This window comes from Lampetra fluviatilis, chromosome 6, assembly GCF_964198595.1.
Source record: "Lampetra fluviatilis chromosome 6, kcLamFluv1.1, whole genome shotgun sequence".
Classification (NCBI taxonomy): domain Eukaryota; kingdom Metazoa; phylum Chordata; class Hyperoartia; order Petromyzontiformes; family Petromyzontidae; genus Lampetra; species Lampetra fluviatilis.
In genome coordinates, this window is record NC_136280.1 from 9843234 (window position 1) to 9860017 (window position 16784).

Sequence of the window (16784 nt, forward strand, 5' to 3'; positions counted from 1 at the left end):
GTAATTGATTTCCCAAATGGGTGATATAATGCAATACTTTGTGAAGAAATCTACAGGGAGAATGCAGCGTGTGTTATTGGCAGATGAGAGCCTCTCATTGCAGATAGGAAATAATTAATATGGCACAATAATCAATTTTCCTGTAGATGGCGTTAAATAGCCCAAGTAGCTGTGTTTTAACAAGGACTCTTAGAATTTTCATTTGGATTGCCAGTGTGTCATTGACGGATTTGTTGACTTGTTGTTATCTGTGGATGTTAGGCCATGTCCCACAGGGAGAGTGGGCATGGTTGAGTGACTGCTGCCCCTGCCACGTGATCTGGCTGGATTATGCTGAGAGCTGGGCTGCAGTAATGACACGGGGAACAATACATTAATATAACCAATTAAACATTCTACATTTACTTTCAAACAACTACAGTGGTGGTTTGAGAGCTTTATAAACTTATCTCGAGTAATTTTGACATCAATACAGTATTTAACTTGCCATGTGTAAGTTGTGGATATGTACTTATGTTAATATGTAAAACTTACCTGTGTAGGGTCAGATTGCTGTGAAGTTCTGTTGAGGCTTCTGATGTGTTGCAGTTGTGGATTTCAAAAATATTTTGTTGTTGTTTTAGGTGTGCATTATTGATTGAATGTAAATGCAAAAAATATTATTAATTAAGAATCAGGGGCCTTTATTACAGTTTCTTTGATAATCACAGACACGTTACGTGGCTATTTGCATTTTAGGTTATACAATTGTCAAGAGTTATATTATTGTTGTGAAAAAATAATTGATATTGATTTATATATTTATTTTCCATGATTGTTTTGCTATAAGAGAGAGCGAAGGCAAATTTCTGTGAATTGTTATTATTGGTAAAAAACGGATGTGTTGCAGGGGAAACATCTGTGGTGTGTTAGAGAATGTCGGGAGCATACAATCAAATAACACAACGCAGACACTAACTATCCATGCTCCAATGGTGCCATATATGATAGATACATCACGACCCTCAACACACATTTTCAAGAAGGTCGTCGAGTTTATGTGAGACAGATGCGAAAGAGATCGGCCACACGAGCAAATCCAGGATGGAGGCCCGAGCAGAAATATTCGGCATTGTGGCAATGAGAAAGTCATTATTTATTCGTTGCTTTTCAGTCGTTTAAACAAATCTATCCCCACCCCTCCATTTTAATCCATTTGTGCTATCAGTGTAATTTCGTAAGATGAAAAATAAATCTTAAATCTCAGAGAAATTTGCCCCTTGTGGCTGAGGACAGCCTACGGAAAACATTTTACAGGACAAAAACCATCAAGTGGAATTTTTGTCCTTTACACAGCAGGTGGCGAAATTCCCATACTGTATTCTTTGGAGAGATTGTTGTACCGCAAACTCATTTTGTGTAATTCTCAGAGCTCGAATTTAGCCAAATCAAGTGGAGGCACTGTGACTCTTTCATGCCTCGCTGATTTGTAAATTGCGGTTTGGGGATTCTCATGGCGTACAGGCTCTCACGGGGTATTGCTGCTTTCTATCTCATTGTGCGGTTTTCCAGTCACATTTTTTAAGTCTGTCCTCTTTGCAAACGGTTCCCGACAGTTAGTGATTGGTTAGATCACAAAAATATACCACGAAGTTCGCTCCCAACTTCGTCACCGACAAATCTGTGCAACTAGTGGCAACTCACTCGGTCATGAGCCTACTGTGTATTTAAGGGGTTGGTCATCAACATAATTATAATCAGCATTTATTGCACCTTGCAATAAAAAAAAAGGAAAATGCGGAGTCAAAAATAACATGATTTGTACAAAATGTGTGGATGTCTTTTCGTCATAGCTTAACACGGTGGTTGTCGTGTCTGACCGCCAACGAGCAGAGACATACTTGGCCTTGCCACTACCACATCTACCTCCCCCCGCTTTCATTTCCCTTTTCCTCTTTGGTGATTTTGTGTTGTCGTCATTTGTGTTTTGTAAGGCGTTTTGAGATGCCACGGCACTTACGCGCTTGATAAATGCAAATCTTTATTTAATGCGATGTGTTTTGTCGTGCATCATGAAGCTACGATCTCAGCATGCCAACTCGGCTTTCAGAGCCAAGTTTGTGAAAGCCAGCATTTTAAACAATATTGAGTACACAAAGTGCAGGCTGAGCTAAGTTTACAATAACAGGAAAATAACAGGCCCCAGGAATTGTTTCATGTTGTTGACTTTACAGGCACTGGTGATTGTTCAGCCCATTACAGAATAATGTGCTGATCACTTGCATTCTTTATTTTTGTTCACTTCTTTACAATCGAATTTATGTTTTAAAATAGTGTCTATTGTGCTTAACTTCATTTTAACATATTCGTTTGATAAAATATATGCCTTATTTATTTTTACTCACAAATGTCAGTAACTTGCTTACTTTGGTTTTGTTCTAAAACATGTAATTGCAGTAATAATTGACATTTCATGGCCACATCTCCTCGTCAAATTAAAGAATATATATTCACGGATAGCATTTCCATAAAGTGACCGCGAATCACATCTCCAGACCTCATTTTATGAACCTCTAACACGCATTAAATTGTGCGCAGCCAGCGTGATTTAAAAGTTGGCAACCGTGCAGGAAAAAGACATTGAAGTCACTTTCCACCAGTGATTGGGGAGGTGAGTGGGAAGGAAACTGATGGTTCTGGTGCCAGAATATTGCACGTACATTAATGACCAATTAGTGTCTGCATGTTGGGGCTTCATGATCACAGGGGTCGCCATAGCGTAGATAGCAGAAGTCAGTTGGCGGTGGACGTGCATTAATGAGCATTCTTTGAGGTCACAATTCCGTTGAAGTATCGATGGATTTTTTGTACTTTCTGGTGAATTTAGCAGACATTAGTGGCTGGAGGGGGTCACCTGATTCTAGATTTGAAGCTTTCGTGACTGCAAGGATTCATATTTTTAGGTTTTTTTCGGTAAAGTCACGTAGGTAAAACATTAAAATTAATAAAAGTAAAATAAAATAAAAATCACGACGTTTCGGAGGCAACACAAGCTTCCGTCTTCAGGTGGAACCGTCACTGCCACGACAGCTGTATCAAGTAAATGAGAGATTGCAAGAGCTACCACTCCGCATATATAATCAAAAAGGTAATCCATTATGTTACGTTTCGATGCATGTATTATTTCGCTTTAGATTAAAACATTTAATAATTGATGTATCGTAAACTTCTTGTTGTTCGATGCTGTTCTGGTAGGATATAGTTTAGATAACGATACCTTTCTCAAACTGTTGTGCTAACGTGGAAAGTCTAGCTCCTAAATTGCCCTTCAAATACATGATGTGCACTGCCTGCTGTTGAATAATCCAAAAGGACAGGGCACATCTCAGCCTTGCCAAGATGACTGAATGTGTCCCATGTTTTCACGCTGTGAATTGAGTTGCGTCTTTTCAGGAAAACAAGACAGCATACAGTTCAAGTTGCGTTCTTTGTAATTAGGGTACATCGTGTTATCCATAGGTACTCGGCTGGAGTTTTATTTACAGAAAGTACACAATTGTATCCAGCTACTCATCCTTGTTTCTCTCTTAACATCGTCAATCCTCCTTCAAAAAATATCCTGAAGCAGAATCTTGGTGCTGGATACCACAATTGAAAATGTGATATGTAACCTTGATCCCTACCCGTGTATTGATAGTTCAATTTCAATGTGCAATTATGTTGTGGTTGTGTGGTGTGATGCTTGTTGTGGTTTTGTTGCCTAGCCCAAGCTTACATTTACAGTTGAAAAATCAGCAGGAATTATGTACTTATGCATTTTTTTGCGTGATTTGCTTACATTTTTCTATTTGCACACATCATTTTATTTTGTATTGTTTGTTGTTGTAACCTGCTGATCCGCCTCGACTGGACATCTGTGAAGAAGAGCTCGATAGCTAATCGGATTCTTCCAGTCTAAATAAAGATTCTGACTCTGTACTATAGTCTATAAAAATATATAATTCATGAGACGTGGTTTATCAATTTGTTTTGTTCAATAATGTATTATGAAATTACGTCATAGTATACTCCCTCCAAAAATGCACGGCTTACATGTTTTATACTGCTTCCTCTTGATAAATGTTACAGTACAGTATACAAAATATAACAACATGTGAAGATGTGCTTCTTAATAATGCACCTTATAGTATGTTCATGCTAAGGTTGGTAGATTGCGTGATGGCACGTGTGGGTGCACAGTGGGTGTCATGGTGTGGGAACGGGCAGCGGGTGGGCTAAAGAGATAGATATACCGTGGCAGACAGGCAATCAGCACGACTTTTATCCAGTAGTTTGGCAGTCGCAGCCTTCCTTCTGACGGATGTGTGGAGGCGGGGGGTTGATGTTGCTCAGAACTCGTGGCCCAGGGAGGGGACTCAGTCGCAGAGTTCCCGAGATGAAGGGCATTGCCAAATGTCACAATCTCGTTGTGCGACGAAAGGCTTGCGCAGTGCTCTTTCGTCGAGTATGATATTGTGAGTGCTGACATCCATAGAGTTGAAGCACTGGCAACCCGATCACGGGCCAGCTCACATGCCAAGCCAGTTATTGCAGAGTCTTGACTATTTAAAAAAAAATTAAGGATCACAGTGGGTCCATGGTGACCCTGAGGTCGACTGCGTGCGGCTCGTGGCTCAGCCCCTGCACATCGAGAGGAATGTTGAGTTCGTGGGCAGCACTGACTGGCATTGTGAAGGTGGAATACGTTCGACAGTCAAATGCTCAAGGCTGAAGAAGCCACTCCCCGCATGCCTGTTGACTTAATGAAGCGCATGCATTCAGTGCATCGTTGTTTTCGTCTGCTAACAGCTGGTTTGTGCTACAATAACAGCAGTCTCTCATTTCCACATCTGACACACAGCCTAATGTTGAGCCTGTTGTGCTGATGTACACAGTATGTACTGTATGTTGAATGTATGTCTCCCCATGCGCAGCAAACCGTGATAAACGGAGGTGAGGGGAGATACACAACAAACTAAACACATAAATAAGTTTTAAATACATGAGTTTTCAATGTAGATCACACAGCACTAACGGTTTTGTATTTAAATTATGAAAACCGTGATGGCCAAACTCTGCAGTGAGGGCAGATAATCATTGCCTGCCCTGTTACGAAAGCAGTCTGTAAATATTATCCTAAAAGATACAACCAGCCCCTTACAGAGCAAATACACGTGTCACAGAATGTTTATATTAAACCTACCAAGGATGCATTTGCTTGTACTTGTTCTAAGTTTAATCACAATGTCTCTGTTGTGCCAGCCAAAAATAAAATTCCAGTTATAGACCAGCGACACACTCCGTGGGAAGCAACACACATTCTTTCCATAGGTGGCAGATTGCCACTTGTGGATTGCAGGAACCAGCTGTCGTCTGCTGATGCCGAAAGGAACAGAAAACCGCGAACGTAGATTTTATGTCATTTTTAGGCAAAGGGCCGAAATGTTTGTTAATGTGTCAATCTGTTGAATTGGCAAGTTATTTGTTTTGTTGATGTTCATTTAAGATTACAGTAATGTGTTAGGATGTGGTGATTCATCATCAGCTATTGTATATCCACTGACGGATGAAGGCCTCTCCCCATGCTGTTACCATTCCTCGTAATCCCACAATGCTGCAATCCATATCCGATGCATTAATTAATTTCAATGCTCCATCTCTGTGGGAGTAGTCCTCTCACGCGTGTTCTCTTTTTGCTGCCATTCCGTGACCAATCTCATCCATCGACCAGCATCCCTTCGAGGGACATGCCCTGTCCAAGCCCACCTTATTTTCTTAATTCAACACTGTATGTGGTCTATGGTTTGTGTTTGTGTCCTGATTCATGTCTTCCTCTTCCTGTCTCTCAAGAGCATTCTTGAGCATGTATCTCCCCGTGCTTCTTTGTGCATTTTTTTAACTATTGTTCCATTTTGTCAGTTTTAATAACGAAAAGCAGCTTGGGAATGAAACAAGTTTTAATCAACGGCTACTGACAGCGGGCATATGTATTAATGTGCCTAAAGAGGAAACATGGACTGACAACGTATGAATGTATTTGGCATGGTTTAAACAAATACTGTACGTTGTAGATTATACTTGTTTTGTACGTGTCGTTGCCACTTACCAATCTGGACACCCTTTGAAACATTTAGAAGATATTTAAAAAGTTAATCATGAAGATAAACAAAAAATAAAACGTAGAAATGCACACTTAGAACAATACCGAGCAACAAAAAGGAAATCATGGACCAGATAATAAAGGCAAATCAGTGACAAGTGACTTAAGAACACATTCCTGCGGAGGGAGCTGGTAGGAACGTTGGGTTGCTCGGTCAATGGCCAGGGTCAACGGCGGCGTGGTGTATTCCGCAAATATGCCCGACTGTGAGGGCGGGCACAAGCCGGCGTGAGTAGGTTAAACGTTGAGTTTTATAAGGGCACCACGGGGTGACCAGCCCCTTTCCACCCAGCCCCACCCCTCCCATTTTTGGATGCACGACGGACGGACACAATAATCCCCTGTGGAGGCTGGTGGAACCAGGAGGTTCCTACCAGTAAAAGTGAGCTTGGGCATAACAAATACTGATGGAAGGCATTATGGCTGATGGTCAAGACTGGTAATGGAATGGCAGCCAGTGGAGGGAAACGTGTCTGAGAGGATGACCTTATTGCGATGGAGCAATGAGGTCAGCTTCTGTGTAGGAGCGAAATGTATCGTGGTATCTCGAGACCGTGACATGGGGAGGGCCTTCATCCTGCAGTGGATAGATCATGGATAACGATATGGATTAACAAAAATTTGGCAAGGGGGGAAAAAAACTCCTGACCGCCACAATAAATAAACCAAACCGGAATGCTGAGCTTAACATTAATGTTGCAAGTCTTTTTTTTCTCTAAACACCCCTTCCGAAACAGGAGTGTCATCGTATTTGAGAACGTCTCAAAATCTCGGAGGTGAAACCTCTTCTCACGTGGTATGCTCGCCACGCGGTGCCACTCAATGCCATGCTGGCGGCTGGGGCGAGCGAACTGCCTTCACCCTCCGCAGCTGCTGCAACAGGAGCCCCCAGTCCCAAGAAGCGCGTTCATTCTGCATCTTGCCGCTTGCCCCCCACCAACCCCCTCTGCGCCCCCCACCGTCTTCTCCCAGCACGCGACCCACTTATCAGAATATTGAAGATGGAGCAATCCGAAGAGCTATCAAGCACTTTTCACAAATGTCCATTAGAGGAGTGGGGGTGGGGAGGTTACAACAGCACACAATACAAAAAGCACGGGCCGAGTGCAAAGTTATAGGAAAGGTATTATGTTTTATTTGTATTATTTTATTATTTCCCTTCTACGTGACTTTACAGAAAGAACCAAGAAGATGAATCCCTGCAGTCACGAAAGCTTTAAATCGAAATTACAAAAATCACTAAAACTAATATATCGACATGGGCGGGGCTAGACAGACGCGGGGCGGGGCTAGACAGACGCGGGGCGGGGCTAGATAGACGCGGGGCGGGGTTAGTTTAATAGGGCAGGGCTGGGGGGCGGGTCTCGAAAAGATTGGGGGGAGCGGGGAAGGGGGGTGTGGGGGGGGATGGCGAAGGTTGTGGGGGGGGGGATAGGTGGGAGCGAGGGGGGGATGTGGGGGGGGTAAGGCGGGGTGTGTGGGGGGGTAGGTGGGAGTGTGGGGCGATAAGGTGGGGCTCTGGGGGGGATAGAGCGTCGGGGGTGCGGGGGTGAAAGGGCGGGGGGTGTGGGGGGGAATAGGTAGGAGTGTGGGGGGGTAGGGCGGGGGGTGCGGGGCGGTTGGGCGGGGGGTGCGGCGGGGGGGAAAGAGCGGTGGGGGGGGGTGCCCCATGCTCCCGGCGTGCACCGCGGCGCCCTTAAGTTCCCCGCTCCAAGTAACGGGACCGCACGGAGCGGCTAGACGCGGCCGCAGCGAGTCGCCTCACGCCCGGCGGCAGCGGCGGCAGCGGCAGCGGCGGTGTTGACGTCGCTCTCGCCTCTCGACGAACTCACTGTCCCCGTAGTCATTTGCCGTTGCCCGTTTGCCCTTGTTGCTTGATGTGTTTTTAAAGTGGTACCCGTCAAGAGCAAAAGCGCGGGTGCCATGGACAAGATGCCGAGCTCCATCCGCCAGGTGCCCACGCAGCTGCCCCGGGTGCTCAGCAGACGGGCGACGGGCGGAGGGGACCCCGACGGATTCGAGAGATCGCAGGTGGGGACGTGGGGTGTACGATCTTTGCTGAGTGGTTGAGCGAGCGAGCTATGGAGTGAGTCTGTGGGTGAGTGGCTGGGTGAAGTGCGTGGCTAGGTTAAGGAGAAGTGATGGACCGATGCGGTACGGGAGGATGTGGAGCTGAGTGGACTTGCCGATGACTGGTACCAGAGGTGTCAAGATCGGCCTCTGTGGAGGAGGAGGCTCGTGAAGGACGTTGGAGGCAGTCGCCCTTCAGCAACTGAGGACAGAGCAGCGACGCTCACAACAACGAGCGGAGCGTCAGGCAGATAAAATACAGCAAGTTGGCACAGCAAGGGGGTACAGCCGGTGCAATCTGCCAGTCATCTCAGCCAACCCATGGCACTTGGGTCTGTCCCGTGACCTGTCAGCGACCCTTCGGCACTTCACGTGGCCTCAAAGTGCACCTAGCCTGGCACAGGCACCGTATTGACGCCACCGCCACCTAGTGGCGAACGGCGCCTTTTTGTTGTTGGGTGGCTATGGATGGGGTGAGTGCCCTGGGTGTGTTGGTAGTTTCACCAAGTTTTAATGAGTGCCTGGGTCTGTAGGTGAGAGGGTGGATGATTAAGTAGGTGATGGGTTGTGTAAGTGCAGAGGATGGGAAACCAAAATAACAGGAAGAGACATTTTTTTTTATCTGTAAAACGCAATATTTCAAGAGCCACAATGCGCGTGAATACGGAACCGTGGACCTTAATAAATAATGTCACTAAACAGTGCTTTCAGAGCCGCAGTTTGCCGACACCTGTGTTTGTGAATCGATGACTTAAGTGAGTGTGTGGGTCAATCGAAGAGGAAGTCGATGATGGGTGTGTGTGTGAAGGAGTAGTGGGGTGTAGGAGTGGATGAGAGGGTGAGTAAGTAGGCGAGGGAATGATAAAGTTGGCGAGAGAATGGCTGGGTGGATGTGTGGTTGGGTAACTGGGTGAGGTAGTCGGAGTGAAAAAAATAGTCGATAAAGTGACTAAGCCAGTGGCTGGGTGAGTCAGTGAATGAGTGGGTCAGTGATTGGCTCGATCAGAGCTTGGATTTGTGAGTGGTGTTGCTAAAGGCAGGTTCAGTGAGCCAGATAATGTGCTATAAGTGGCTGTGGGTTATGGTTAGTACAGCTCCGTGGATAAATGGCCGAGTGCATGGGGCAATAAGTAACTGGTTGGTTGACAGGATACATGCATTGCTGCATTAGTATGTGGATTGACGGGGTAACTGGCTATGTGAATGGATCATTGAGTGACAGGGTGAGTGAAGGTTGAGTGGATGAGTTAGTGAGTGACTTGTGAGTGCCTGGCTGAATGGCTGCTTCAGTGAAAGAGTGGCAGGAAGAGTGGCTGGATAAATCGCTCAACGTGTGAGTGGCTGGGTGAGAAATTTTAATCGCGTGTACTACGTATTGAAATGGATGGGTGATTAGGGATGTGAGTTGTTGAATGAGTGGGTGAGTTTTCGGCAGCGTTGTGACTTTTGAAATGTCCAAGTGAATTTATAAAGGAGTGGTTGAGTATCTGGGTAGATAAGTTGCGTGGTGAGTGTATATAATGAGTGTGTAAGTGAGTGGGACATGAGTGTATGAATGTGGTGGATGAGGTGGGCAAAAGTGACTTGGTGAGTGAGTGAATGAGGGTCTGAATAGGAGAGTGTTCAAGTGAGGTAGTGGGTAAAGTGAATGTCTGAGTGAGTCAGTGGGAGATTTCATGCCTGGCTGGGAGAGAGAGAGGATGAATGGGTGAGTAAGTGTAAGCGGAAGCAAAACGATTGGTTAATTCATTTTATTGTGTGTTAGTGTACTTTCAAAAGCAACAGTATTTTCATCATCAATTTGATGACAATAAATACTACATACAGTACAGTATATCTATTTTATTTAATGTGGCCCTCGTTAAGAGGACCTTAGTGCTTTGTGCATGTGGCTCTGCATTGAGCTGGCTTGTACTTCACAAGATTCAGCCTTCATAGGGATTGGAGGGATGCAGAGGTTGATTGGGAAGTCTGCATGTGAGGCTCCTTGTGAGATTGCTCTGGCGCGATAACCCTTTCATGGATATTTTTGGTATCAGCTTCTTGGCTGGTCTTATAAAAAAACATCATGGCTTTTCGTTTTCACATGTGCCAAAGTGTTAAACTTATGCCAGCTGATTTTTTTTTATTTGTTGGAATTTTCGCCGGTGCTTAAAAAAAGGTTTTAAATTGATAAAATGTGCCATGATACACACGTGAAAGTGGTAGCATTTGTTTATCTCATGTGATGGGATATCTTACAACCATCACATGGCTTTAGAACACAGACTTAAATTTATAACTTTTTTGTTGCAAAAAAAAATCTGTTTATATCTGCAACATGCCACATGAAAGAAGAATAATGGAGTATGTTGCTGAGGTCTGAATTTTCCATTTCATGCACAGACTTGTTTGTCATGGAATGTGGTTCACCTATGAGAGAGCAATAGCCCAGGCATATAAGAATGTGGGTATGAAGCTCATCAATGATGCCCTTATTTACCAACTTCAAGACAAGTACACATGCTTTGTGACAGGAATACACATACCAGGCTGTAAATATACAGCATGATTAATTTATAGATGCACTACAATAGGTCTGATTGGGGAGAGATTAATTCGGACAAGTAAAAAAAGATGATGTAACGAGATGTATTCAGGCAAGCTGTAAATGAGAGATGATGAGAGATGCAGCCGAATTAAACCATAATAACGTTTTTTTTGGTTAGATCGCATAGTAACAGTAGTAAAAGTAAAAGCCAAAATGCAAGTTCAATAATTTAAATATTTATTCAGGTGAGATAACAGATAATAGAGAGATGAATTCAACACAGTCACTTCACAAAGATAAAGGAGATAGGAGAGATGTATGGAGAAAAAAAGCAAGTGACTTTTGTCATGTGAGCACAACAGATACATGCAGTGCAAGATATTCAACCTAATTACATTATTTCACACGGTCATGACAATTTAATAAGCTACTCTACCTAACAAAGCTACTTAGAGTAAAATGATAACAATAGTTAATTATAAAAAAAGACGGTTCTGCTCTTTTATATTTGCTATTTGGCTGGATCCAAATACAGAAAAGTGGCCACATTTTAATTCCAAGCATTCATTTGTTGCACCCTTACATGTGCCTTAAAAATACTCTTAGATGTGCCTTAAATACTGCTATATCGCTTTTGTGCGACTTCTCCAATATATGAACCACTGTTCATTTGTACAGAATGTAATGTTAATGTCTATAAATGTGGATGTATATTATAGCTGCATAAAGGTTACAATTTCTGTGCGTGGCAGTTCAAGTGATTACTATAATGCCTTTGAAGATAACTTCCCAAAACTATTTTTTTCCCTCTTCTCTCGACTCAGCATTTTTCACATTACAGTATATGCTTGGAGTGTGTATTGCAAATCAAACTGCTCTTGCTGAAGGCTGTGAGTTGAACTGGAACAATAATGTATTTTAAATGACTAGGCTTCGGTTACAGACAATCATGGTGAAAATATGCGGCACCTGCTCTCATGCAATCAAAATGAGCAAATAGCATGTGACACGGAGAACTGTTGTTGTTTTGCATGCAGCCACATCTAATTATACAAAGAATCGCCGAACAGTCACCTGGGATGTGGTTGGGAAAGTTTCCTTTGGTACAAGGAACGTTTTAATCTAGATTTGAAGCTTTCGTGACTGCAGGAATCCATACTTTTTGGTTCTTTCGGTAAAGTCACGTTGGTAGAAAAATAATAGATCACGACGTTTCGATCGCAACGCAAGCAATCGTCATCAGGTGGGACAACCACAGCAAGAAAAAACTACTACTTCAGCAGGCTACTACTTAAGCACTTTTTTTTGCTGTGGTTGTCCCACCTGATGACGATTGCATGTGTTGTGATCGAAACGTCGTGATCTATTATTTTTCTACCTACGTCACTTTACCAAAAGAACCAAAGAGTAAGGAACGTTTTCTTTGTCAAAGCCATTGGCTAGTTGGCTGGATGTCTGTACTTGCATTCCTCCCGTCATTGTCACTAGTTTATTTATTCAGGTACTGTATTCGTGTTCTGTACAGATAGGTTATTTGCTAATTGTTTCTCAATACCTTGCAGCATGGTAGATAATTAATCTGTCAAATGAGAACAGCCAATATCTCATTATAGAGGAGGGGTAATAGCAACAAAAAACTGGCTAAGGTACTGATTATGGAAATAAATAAATGTAAAATTAATTAAGATGTGGTATTGTGGTACAATAATGCCATATCTATCCTATCTCATAAAGTCCCTGCCCGTGTAGCTGACAGGCAGCATCTCACCTACAGTGCAGACTCTCAGGGGTGAAATGGGGCGCCAAGCCTTTGCAGATCGACAGTGGTGAATTTGGCATTTGAATCTTATGGCGGGACCCCTGGGTCAAAAAAAAATATCGTAATTAATTTATTTTGGCGACTTGTCCCACCGCACACATAAACGCCGCGACCCACCTGGCGCGGATCATTCTGTTGTCATGTCGTCCAAGCGCAGCGAGGACGAATGTGCACAAGAGCTGAACAAGCGAATGCACTTTATGCTCGGGTATGGGCAGGATCATAAGTCTTATCCAAAGCTGCTAAAACTTCCTACACGACTTAAGTCCTTTATTTGTCATAACGGTATGCATAACACAGTGAAACTGCTCTCTTCATTATTATCTGCAGCCAGGATCAATCGATGACAATCCTATTACCTGCAGATATTTAACAGATGAGATGCGTTGTACTGTTAATTCCTCCCGTTTGATAAGACTTCTCTTGTCCGTATGCATCTGTGCAGATAGGTATTTTTTGTGGTTAAGCCATAGTCCCCACATACCGCTCGTATCAATGCGGATAAGAGGAGTGGCGACCGACTACTCTGTAGAGTAACATTGGTATAAACGCCTGTTACAATATGAACAGCGCATTGAAAACGCGTACTATTTTATGTACTGTTTACAAAGTGTGTTCACAAATCCACACTGAGAAACACGATGATCGACAGAGGGGTGTAAATACATTTTTTGATAGTGTATTTAAAAAGAGGTACTGCAGGTAAGTAGTTTTCAGTTTTAAAGGCATAGTTTAACAAGACAAGACTTGCCACTATCCTTGAAACCCATCGGTGAAAAAGAGAAAAGTTTTGTTTACATTATAATTTCATGTTTATGCGAGAGCCGGGGGCTTATGGGACCCCGGGGTCCCGCCATAAGGTGAATTTGTTAGGCATCATTAGGACGTGCACACATACAAATTAGGGGATACGACGATGTCAACCGATTTACAGGAATGTAGAGCAAGTACAGGGGATGTGTTTGAATTCGTGTGCACATGTACAGTATAGATTGCATCTTCCTGTTTGTATTTCTTTCAGGACTGAGCTTGTGGGGGGAAAACACACCGTAGCACCTCCCATTGTCTTTTAATTGGAGCATCAGGCAGCTTTGTAATTGTAGGCACTTGAAAAATTTACCAGCATGTAATCCTCGGTGTATTCTTTATTTATGTGTGTGTTTGTGTTTTGTGGGCAGCAATGGCGCATTGGTTAGCCCACATTGCTGGGAACCTGGAACTCCCCTAGGTTGCCTCAGCTGTAAATGTGTATCTGGTGGAATGTGAACATAGGCATCGAGGAGACGAAGGCAGAAAGGTGTGGTGCCAGCCACATACCATCGGTACTGGACACATTCGTCAATAACATTAGCGAAATAGAAATCATATTTATACTAATAATAATACAAATTTAAATTTACGAAGGGCCCTTAAACTATCATTCTCAGGGAACTATATATGTCATACTGGTAGGAACCACCGGTTCCACCAGCCCACAGGGGATTATTGTGTCCGTCCGTCGTGCATCCAAAAATGGGAGGGGTGGGGTGTGGAGGGGCTGGGTGGGGAGGTGGGGGGTGGGAGGGGTGGGGCTGGGTGGGGAGGGGCTGGTCACCCCGTGGTGCCTTATAAAACTCAACGTTTAACCTACTCACGCCGGCTTGTGCCCGCCCTCACAGTCGGGCATATTTGCGGAATACACCACGCCGCCGTTGACCCTGGCCATTGACCGAGCAACCCAACGTTCCTACCAGCTCCCTCCGCAGGAATGTGTTATTTTGGGCAATGGTCCGTCTGCCTAGCACATGGCCTCTTATTTGTTTGCGATGAAGAAGTGCCATTGCCTGAAACATCACCTATTTTATACTTGTTATTGTGTTGAATGTTTTTTTTAATAGGTTCTGAAAGTGTTCTCTTTGTATTCGTTGGATGTGTTTTTTTGTTCCAATAAAAATGATTCGTGATGTGAAAAATACTGTTTAATCCTGGGCACTTACCAATATGCATGTAACCTGACTACACCGAAGGATACATGGGAGTTGGTAAGAGTGCAGCAGCCTAGATGAGAACACTGTAGAACCATCCACAATTTGCATGCCTCCGCTTACAAAAAAGCTGCACCTTACCTATACAAAATATCACCAAAAAGCCGAGATGTGCCGTCGTAAAAATGTACTTTGTTGATTGCTTTTTGTAGCACAGTGAAAATGTTAATTATTGTGTGCGTCAGTTGCTGCATCGCTGGCAGTCCCCCCCCTGCATTTAGTTGGACAGAGACAGAACTTTCGATTTAAAGCTTTCGTGACTGCAGGGATTCATATTCTTTGTTCTTTCGGTAAAGTCAAGTAGGAGGGAAAAAACAAATAATAAAAATAAAACAATAAAATGTATTATTTTAAAACAATAGAATGTATTATTTTATTGTTTTTTCCCTTCTACGTGACTTTACCGAAATAACCAAGAATATAGAGACAGAGCTGTCGAGCCTGGCGAAGGTTTTGCGTGCCGGGGAAGGGCAGGAAGGAAGGAAGGGCGTGGGTTGGTGTGTAGGGGAGCGGGTGCTAGCTAGTCTGGCTCACCGAAAGCCTTGCCAAGCACCGCTGTGTGTTACGCAAAGCATTGATAACTGTTGGTGTTGGCCTTCTGACACAGGTTTACGTGTGTGTATGGCGTTAAATGGGTTTGCCCTATGTTGGACAGCCTAGGAGCATACTGCAACAGGCTTTGGGCAAACAAGTGCCTTGAGTGTAAATTGAAATACATTCTACGTACATTATAAATACATTTTAACACGTAGGCTTTCGCGACCAATATCATCCATAATAGAGGTTTTGGGTTAGATCGCGTAAATATATAAATGTGTTGTCAAAACCCGCCACCACCTGACACAGCCAACTAGTAAGGGTTGTCACGTAAACAGAACATGCCAATTCGTCACTAGTACAGCACACCGATGTGTTGGAGAAATGTTCATTTTTAGTTGAGAGTTTGTTAGTCTAGCAAATTTGTTAATTTGGTCATTTGGACAATTTGGAACCTGACGCTGGCACCACAATTGGCCTGCTCTTGTGAATGAAATCAGGGAATCTTTAACGTTCACCATGAAGCAGATGGCACTTACTGTGTTATCATGAATACACCTTCAGTGATAATTACGGCAGCCACTGGACTCACACCGTGAAAATCTGTATCAAGTGGTGAACGCGCTACAACCAGGCCACGTCACTGCCCCTAGTATTGTCGGATTCAGTGTGTCCGTCCCCCCATCCCCTACCTGCCATCGCCCACCCCTATCACCCCAGCACCCTCACAACTGAAATATGATTCACATTGTGCACATTCTACAGTAACGTATAATACAGGTAGTCCTCTACTCACAATGGAGATGCGTTACGACGACCCCATCGTAAGTTGAAAATATCGTAAGTCGAAGATGGCCTAGCCTACCCAGGAGTCTTAAAGAATGGTGATAATTTAGCAAAACAGCAATTTACAGTACCGTACTGTATAAACTATATGCTGTATGTATTTATTAATTACAATACTGTATTGCACGGTAAAATGTATAGTAAAAAAACCAAGGTAAATTCTTCCCCTACCTATATGAACTGCTATTTAATAGAAAGTTTTTTCAGGAAACAATCCTATCTGCTATAAAAACGTTTAACATGCATTGAACATATCGTATCATGGTAACCCTAAAATGAAATCGCTAAAGCTACGTATCATACATGCATGGAACATATCGTAATGTATCATTGTACTGTACTCGCCAAGATTCTGTCCGTCTTCTGCATACGTGAACGATGTTAGGTTCTTGATGGAAATTTTGTCGTATCGCTATCGCCATCGTAAGATCGAAATATCGTAAGTGGGACCATCGTAACTCGGGGACTACCTGTAGTGATATCCACTGGAAGGTTGGGTACGTTGGTCGTTCCGATGTACATAACCCCTCCATCCCCCATCGTCCCCCCCCTCTCCATAATCAACCCCCCCCCCCCCAAACGCTAACGTAAGTATTGCACATGCTCTAGGGGGCTACCAAGACCTGTCGGATGATGTGCTGATTATTTTATTATTTAGCCCACCTGTTGGGACAACTGTAAATATCAAATCTGGCTAGCCGGGGGGCCGGCTTAATGATGTTTTACTGTATAATAGAATAAATATAGAATAGAGTTTTGTTGCTATTGGGCATTTGCCCT

At 43.6% G+C, this 16784-nt stretch overlaps 1 protein-coding gene across 3 annotated transcripts in view; it reads left to right on the forward strand.

Moving 5' to 3' along the window:
• Positions 1-7902: 7902 nt before the first annotated feature.
• Positions 7903-16784, forward strand: part of LOC144933141 (huntingtin-interacting protein 1-like) — a 124627-nt gene continuing 115745 nt past the window's right edge. For all 3 annotated transcript variants that reach the window (XM_078857730.1, XM_078857727.1, XM_078857728.1), the window contains exon 1: positions 7903-8209. In XM_078857730.1, the coding sequence (XP_078713856.1) occupies positions 8102-8209 (108 nt within the window). In that variant the 5' untranslated portion in view covers positions 7903-8101. The remainder of the gene's footprint in view (positions 8210-16784) is intronic.